The sequence below is a fragment of the Sycon ciliatum genome, chromosome 1 (genome assembly GCF_964019385.1).
Source record: "Sycon ciliatum chromosome 1, ocSycCili1.1, whole genome shotgun sequence".
NCBI classification, from domain to species: Eukaryota; Metazoa; Porifera; class Calcarea; order Leucosolenida; family Sycettidae; genus Sycon; species Sycon ciliatum.
In genome coordinates, this window is record NC_088643.1 from 47,174,322 (window position 1) to 47,182,302 (window position 7,981).

The 7,981-nt window shown below is 45.8% G+C and overlaps 1 protein-coding gene across 2 annotated transcripts; it reads right to left on the minus strand.

Moving 5' to 3' along the window:
- Window positions 1-267: 267 nt before the first annotated feature.
- Window positions 268-7,908, minus strand: LOC135829420 (L-xylulose reductase-like). 2 transcript variants are annotated; one of them, XM_065341832.1, is made up of 8 exons: window positions 7,726-7,908; window positions 6,474-6,571; window positions 5,376-5,533; window positions 4,787-4,829; window positions 3,140-3,239; window positions 2,066-2,130; window positions 1,409-1,526; window positions 268-1,009 (listed from the first exon to the last, which is right to left on the minus strand). In XM_065341832.1, the coding sequence occupies exons 1-8, from the start codon at window positions 7,763-7,765 to the stop codon at window positions 906-908; spliced, it is 726 nt and encodes a 241-aa protein (XP_065197904.1). In that variant the 5' UTR covers window positions 7,766-7,908; the 3' UTR covers window positions 268-905. The 2 variants fall into 2 exon arrangements, with proteins under 2 accessions (XP_065197904.1, XP_065197913.1); XM_065341841.1 differs by lacking the exon at window positions 7,726-7,908 and adding an exon at window positions 7,228-7,273.
- Between the last annotated feature and the right edge of the window lie 73 nt (window positions 7,909-7,981).

The following is a 7,981-nucleotide window of genomic DNA, read 5'->3' on the forward strand; positions in this document are numbered from 1 at the left end:
GTTTGGGGGATTGAGGGAACAATTGGAATCTGTACACAGATTTGGTTCCAGTGGGCTTTTTTTCTTAGAAGGAAATAGCTCGAGCCGACTTCACACCTGCAGCTGCATTCACAACTGAAGAAATGGTAACCTACAGTCCATTCATTGGAAACTGGCACCCTAACTTTTTGGTGTCTGTCATATAGTTGTAGATATCGTGAAAACAACAGTACATCACGCATTGTGTGACCCGTGCAATTACTCCTTGCCACATTTGAGGCCAGAAAATTCCAAGAACAGGGAAATAGAAATTCAGCCAGGTTTTACAAAATTAGGACAGGTATGCCATGACAAAATGTATGGAGAAGCAGATCCAAAACCCAGATTTTTGAGATTTAAAGTGGGTTTTTGATCCTCAATTCGGCCCAAATCCGACTTTCAAAAGCCAGCGGGCCAGTTTCCGATGAATGGACTGTAGTAAAAAAATATCAGTTAAAATATCAGTTACAATAAGTTGAAGATATATCCTACAGCCAAAATAATAATTATCATCTCTAACTTGCCACTCAGCCCTGGACTGACAAGGTCATTGAAAGAAGGTTGATAAAGAATACCAGTAAGAGTGCATTCTGGTAATACTCGTACGCAGTACTTCACATATCAGAGACCGGCCACTACACTATCAAGGTGATGACAGTTCTGAAATTCAAATCCCCACATAGACTTTCCATCTCTCTGGTTGGTGGTGCTGAAGCTTGCCTTGTGAAGATTCAGGGCAGCGTCGTCTGGTCGACTCCCAGGTACTCTTCTTGAACGCGCATCCCATGCGTGCGCAGCGCATATGTAGGCTGCTAGAAGTACAAGTAGTTGGTAATCCCAGCATCTAGTCACAAGGCAGTGAAGCCAGAGCGGTGAATGTGATGACATCAACAGGCGGTAAAACCACCATCAACAGGCAACATGGTGCCGGTAATCATGGTACTGCGATCACTCAGCAGATAGAGGATGGGGTCAACCACCTCGGATACCTCTGCATGTAGAGGAAAGACGGACGGGCATAGCAACGGAACATAGGCATACGCACAGGCACATGTACACGCACACGCCCGCACACACACACACACACACACGCACCGGCTGGACCGGTGCAAGAATCATTGTGAGAAAGGGATTCTTGCTTGTATCCCGAAGAAGAATACAGTAAAACCTGTGTTTGCTGGACCCTGTACCAAGCAGACTCCTGTATTGACCGGAAGATTTTTTTTCGTTTTTACATAGCTTCGGGAATGAAGGCTTTGTAGTACTCTCTGCTTCCAACATTTCTAGTTTCTATGAAAGTCCATTCCCAGATTGTAGGCAATGGATCATGGCTTCGTCACAATGGCGAGTCAGTGCATGCACACATACATGCATACCCAATATCACTGACCTGCAAAGCGTCCCAGCGGGATGTGATCTAGCATTGGTTTGGCAACGGCAGGGTCGGACCAGTTCTCACGTCCCATAGCAGTAAGGACTACTGTAGGATTGACACTATTCACTCGGATCTACGGAATAGGAATGGGATACACAAAGTTCACAAACCAAGACACACACGCACACACACACACACACACGCACACACGCACACACACACACACGCACACACACACACACGCACACGCACACACGCACACACACACACACACACACACACACACACACACACACACACACACACACACAACATACACTAGGCTATAAACTGACCCTGGGTACGGGTGAGCACTAATGTGACTGGAGAGATACGTATGGAGGGAGTTGCACAAGGCCACTCTGAAGCCAAAATTATCACTCTCCACAATGGGGGCAATCAAACTGTAAATACCACCAGACCCTACTTAGTATGTTTCGCAGCACAAGTCAAAGACACAACACAACACTGGTGTTGTATGCCTCACCAGGAACTGCTTGTGTGCACCAACTGACCGACCGACCGACCAAAACAGTATGCACATAAAAACATGTAAATACTTCAAGGTACTACATGTATATCAATTTGCAGTTGCACTACATACACCAAACAGTGTCTGAGTGTGTGACTTGCCTTGTGTGGTCCCAGCTCCAATGCCATGACACGAGTAAGGTTGTCCACAGCACCCTTGGAAGTACCTGCCAGCAAGCCAGTCAACACCATCAAAGGGCAGCAAACAGACAGCAGCAGCAGCAGCAGCAAACAGACAGCAGCAGCAGCAGCAGCAAACAACAATCAGGGAGGAGAGGTAACTAATTCAGACACAACAAAAGCTTGAAGATAAGTGCGGGTGGCACTTCAGCTCATCTACAATTAGAACATGAACAGCAACTGCAAAGAATAGAAATCCATTCTCGTCAAAATCCGCATCAAGCCATCTTCACAGCATTGCAAGCTAGCTCATGAGCAGAGCAATCCCTCGGTGATGTTGAGGCCAGCAGAGCAATAGTATAAATGACATGATACACTGCTGGGAGTGAGTGGTTCATAACGTCGGTACCGGCATGTGCCTGCTGAGCCACAGGTGTAAGGACAAGTGAGGAAGTTGCACTTGTACAACACTTCACAGGATGCTAACTTGAGGATGTGTGATTAGTCACTGGACCAGTCATCTACTGTCACATACTCATACATCAACAGTACACGTAAGTCATCTACTGTCACTAGCCTCATCTACTGTCACTAACCTCATCTACTGTCACTAACCTCATCTACTGTCACTAACTTGAGGGGAAAGAATACACTTCGTGTGACATCTTTAGTAGTATTCTTTACAATGCTTCTAATTCTAACACAGCACAACGTCAAGGTACTATGTTCTCGCACAGTGTTGTGTGATGCTCACAATCACACTTTATTTCCCATTCCACTCAGTAAGTGGCACATAACCTAGCCCTACAGGACACACCAACCCTGGAAAGGAGCAGTCACTGGCGTGGACTAAAACCTGTAGTCAATGACTACTAAAACAGGCACTACAGAGAATAACCAGCACCAGCAGCACCAGTGCCAGCACCAGCAGCACCAGTGCCAGCACCAGCACCAGCAGCACCAGTGTCAGCACCAGCAGCACCAGTGCCAGCACCAGCAGAGTTGTTAATTGGGAAAGAAAGTGTGGATGTCAGTCAGGTTAATTTGATCACTCACCATACACTGAGTGACCGCTAATGGCGCGCATTGACGCTTGGCTTGAGACATTGACAATGGCACCGCCACCTTTCTGCTCCACCATAGCCTTGGCCACACACTAACAGCAACAGGAGCAACATCACCACAACACCACAACATCACCACATCACCACAACACAAAACACAGTGACAACATCCCCATACCACAAGACACATGCCGGATTCGCCCCAGGACTACTGTACATGTATAAGCAGAAATATTCGTCTGGAACTTAATTTCGTCTTTGTCGTCCAAGGAGCTTTTGGACTAAAATAAATGCCGGACTAATGTCGATTTGTCCAGCTTTTCAATACACTCCTATGATCCATGGACGAAATTTACAACCGGACGAACTCCCTTTCATTGGCGTTGGACGAAATTATTGACCGAGGAAATGTTCTGCCTGTACAGCATATGGAGTGCCCTCTCCTTGACCAAAAAATCCACTCCACCAACATTTCTCAATAAGCACAGGCTCCAATGCAGCAATCAATTATAACCACACTGCCACACTGGTACACTGGTACACTGCCACACTGGTACACTGCCACACTGGTACACTGGCACACTGGCACACTGGCACACTGCCACACTGGTACATCCTCACAACACTGTTTAAACAGGCTACACCAATCCATGAAAAAGAAAAAGTGATCCGAATTTTCAGGCAAGGACGTTTGTCGAATGCCCACCTTCAGGGTGTAGCCCAGAGACCGTTTGAAGAGTGCTGTGAGGATGTATGGTCACTCAATGTTCAGGTGATACTACAATCATGTACATGTACTAGTATACACAGTAGACAGTGTAGGTACTTGTCATATCGGCAGCACAGCCGATATCTTTGAATGCGGCAACTTCTGAATCTCCCCAACAGTCTTTTCGCTGCAACTAACTGACTTTTTGCCCTGATGATGAACCAGGCCCGGGATTTTCAGTTATTCGCAGCAAAGAGACCGTTGGGAAATTGAGTAGCCATATGCTAGTACAAGTATGTGTAGGCTGCGTAGGAGTTTACGAACAATCAAAAAAAGGATATTTTTGAAGCTGAAAAAAGTGCAACAAAAGTGCACACTATACTACGGTCTATACGGTGACTGAGATAGTATCACTGGCCAGCCAAGTCAGAAACCCGGAGCATGCATAATCAGACTAAACAAAGACCGGTTAGAGTCCACATCACACTATAGACTACTGTAGAGGCAGAACATTTCGTCCGTCAATAATTTCGTCCAACTCCAAAGAAAAGGAGTTCGTCCGGTTGAAAATTTCGTCCATGGATCGTAAGAGTGTATAGAAAAGCTGGACAAATCGATATTCGTCCTACATTTAATTTAGTCCAAAAGCTCCTTGGACGAAAAAGACGAAATTAAATTCCAGATGAATATTTCTGCTTGTACAGTATACAGGGACTGCCTTTACAGTTGCAGCCCCCCCCCCCCCCCCCCCCCCCCCCAGTGGAGGTACTGTATGCCACACAGAAAATTAAATGTATGCGCACGAGAAGACCGGTGCCAATGCACAAAGGTGGCCAACATTGGTTGAGTAGTGGTCGACTTGAACAAGCTTCAGCTAGCCGAAATCTAGTTACAAGTATGCCACAAGAAACCTGTGTATGCTCTTCTTACCTGCCCAACAAAGAACACTGCCTTCACATTCACATCCATTTGCCTGTACAGTACAACAAAATGAAGCACAAAACAAAGAACGAGATTGTCACAAAAAAACAAAACAGAACTCAATACAGCACACCATGGTCAGAACACACATGCAGGAACACACATACATACACACACACCTCAGACCTCAGACCTCAGACATGCCCATCGCGGAAGCGATGATAGCGAACAGCTATGTTAGACATAGCAACTTGTGCTGGGATTACACCATTCAACAGCTTGCAAGGCTGATGAATTGACCGCCACTATTTTTAGCCTGGTATCCACCACACAGCTGCACACACACACACACACACACACACACACACACACACACACACACACACACACACACACACACACACACACACACACACACACACACACACACACACACACACACACACACACACACACACACACACACACACACACACACATGCAAACACACACACACACATGCGCACACACATGCACACACGCACGCACACACACACACACACACACAGGCGTGCACGCACGCACACGCACACACATACACATGTGTACATGTACTGACTTGTCATAGGACTCCTCGGTGACTTCGACAAACGGGAGAATGTCAGCAACTGCTGCGTTGTTGACTAGCCCATCAACATGACCAACTTGTGAGACGGCCTTGCGGATTGCGTCCAATCCTTCTCCAAGATCGGCTTGGATCAGCTGAATGTTGGAGTTCTGAAATAAGAGACATCAATGTGCATCCAGTACATGACTCATGCTCAGTCTCACAGTAAACACCTCCACTATCACCGGTATGAAACTTGCTAGATACACTATGGACTACGAGAGGTGTCATCAGACATCATGCAACAGTCACGATAAATATGTGCTATTCTAGTAAGCATTTCTAGTTTCTACCACATTTCGAAACACACGATGGAGAGATCATCCCAATCAGAGCAGGAACACAAGGTGACAACCTGGTGGCATGATCAAAGTACTACTGTAGAGGCAGAAAATTTCGTTGGTCAATAATTTCGTCCAACTCCAAAGAAAAGGAGTTCGTCCGGTTGAAATTTTCGTCCGAAGATCATAAGAGTGTATAGAAACGCTGGACAAATCGATATTTGTCCTACATTTAATTTAGTCCAAAAGCTCCTTGGACGAAAAAGATGAAATTAAATTCCAGACGAATATTTCTGCTTATACAGTACTTCAAAGTAGTACAGTGCTGCACTTGTAAGGATAAAATCAGACCTCTTTAACCAGATGACATCCGTTTGGCAGATTTTCGCCGGCTGAACAAAGGTGCTGGATAAATGAATATCCACACGTAGTGGCAATATGCATGAAACACCGTGTAAATTCGGTTCTCTGTCCACCCTGCACTCACTCGTTGCGCACACATCCGCACACTCACTCATACGTGTACATCACTATTGAACACGTGAACATTGCCAGTGGGGGCCACCACAGCACAGCACAAAATGAATATCCACACGTAGTGGCAATATGCATGAAACACCGTGTAAATTCGGGTGCTCTATTTGTCAGAGGGGAATGCGGGCTTGTTTCATACAATGACCTTGCTCTTAGACAACATTTACAGACGTTTGATCTCTAGTCCAGTCTACTGGATACACAAGCTTGTACACACCCTACCATCTCCACTCACTTGTTTTCCAAGTGCCTCCAGTGACCCGGAGGACTTGCTAATAACGGCTACATGTGCGCCTTCCTTGGCAGCTGCCAGACACACAGCACCGCCAATACCTGACAGAATAAAACCCACATGTGTACACATGTGCGCACACATATGCATGCACGAGCGTGCGAGCGCATGTGCACGCACATACGCACGCACACGCAGACAAACAGACAGACATACACACACTTATTATAACTACATGTACATAGTATTCGATATCGACAGCATGTTACAATGCGAGGACGCATATTGTAAAAGCCATTATTCTAACGAGGCGCAATATAACGATTTCCCAAAATTGACTGGTTTACGTGTACCAAAGATAACGATTCTCACTCATTCTCAACGCTCAATAGGACTGTATATGTATCGATTTCTGTGCAACGATTTATATTTTAACGACAGATTTCTCCTCGTAAACTCGTTAGAATTAGCACTTCGTTATAAATATGGCTTTTACAGTAGCGCTCCTGACTACAACCGCAACCCGGTTGGCAGAGTCCGGGTCTTGCGACCATTTGAACCGTATTGGGGAAACCCCGGCTCGGACCCTCTTTAAAAAAAAAGAGGGTCCTAACCAGGGTTTCCCCAATATGGATCAAAATAATGGTCGCAAGACCGGCACTCTGCCAACCGGGTTGCGGTTGTAGGCAGGAGCATTATGCTATCAAGCAAGGCTTCTATGTTATGTACATAGTACCGTTGAATGCCCAGTACTCACAGTACTGGGCCTCTGGCGGCACCACACGCATAGTTCATGTGATGGGGTGCTCGTGTGCTCGTGAGCGCAGCATTTTCTCGTTTCCTTGCCATCATCTTGTTGGACGGGGCCAATGAGACTTGTTCTGGAAGAGCGTTGCAATGGCAATATCAGTATTGTCTTATCACAATACAACTTCCTCTGCACGAAAATGAATGAAACAAATCCAGTTTCACGTTGGTTCCCTGATGTTGCCCAATACATGTATTGCCTGTTGCACTGCTATTCAGCTCAGCAGCGTGTGTAATTGAGTATACGAGATGGCAGGTATTTTCAACTTGAAAACAAACTGAAGTGAGTGGGGTATGAGCGTTTTGAAGGTGAACAGTCATAGTGATACATTTTACATCTTTCTCAACAGCCCAAACTAACTAAACTCATTGATGGGTTCAGATTGAGTCTCAGACTGAGCATCACATTATTTTTTGAAATTTCCAGTTCCATAGGCCTATTACATACCACTGGCTCCCGTGACCAGAATGCGCTTTCCTGACAGCATTTTCTTTCCAACACCAAAGTACTTTACTCGGACGTCCGTTGATCGATAGGCTCACAACAACTGTTGTCTTGGCAAGTACTTTTTGATGGAGAAGCCTCACCTAAAAATCGACCTGATCTAATACTGCCAATGATTATGTGTCATTGGATGTTGCAGCTTGTGTCTCGAGTCTGAATTCGGGCGCCATGGAGGCGTCAAAAACACTCCATAGACATG

Excerpts from the sequence above, each read along its gene's own strand:
- LOC135829420 (XM_065341832.1), bottom strand. The coding sequence starts at position 7,765 with ATGCTGTCAGGAAAGCGCATTCTGGTCACGGGAGCCAGTG. Across the intron at positions 2,131-3,139 it reads TAGCGGTCACTCAGTGTATG|GTACTTCCAAGGGTGCTGTG; the intron begins GTGAGTGATCAA and ends GCTTGCTGGCAG. Across the intron at positions 1,010-1,408 it reads CCCGCTGGGACGCTTTGCAG|AGGTATCCGAGGTGGTTGAC; the intron begins GTCAGTGATATT and ends CTCTACATGCAG.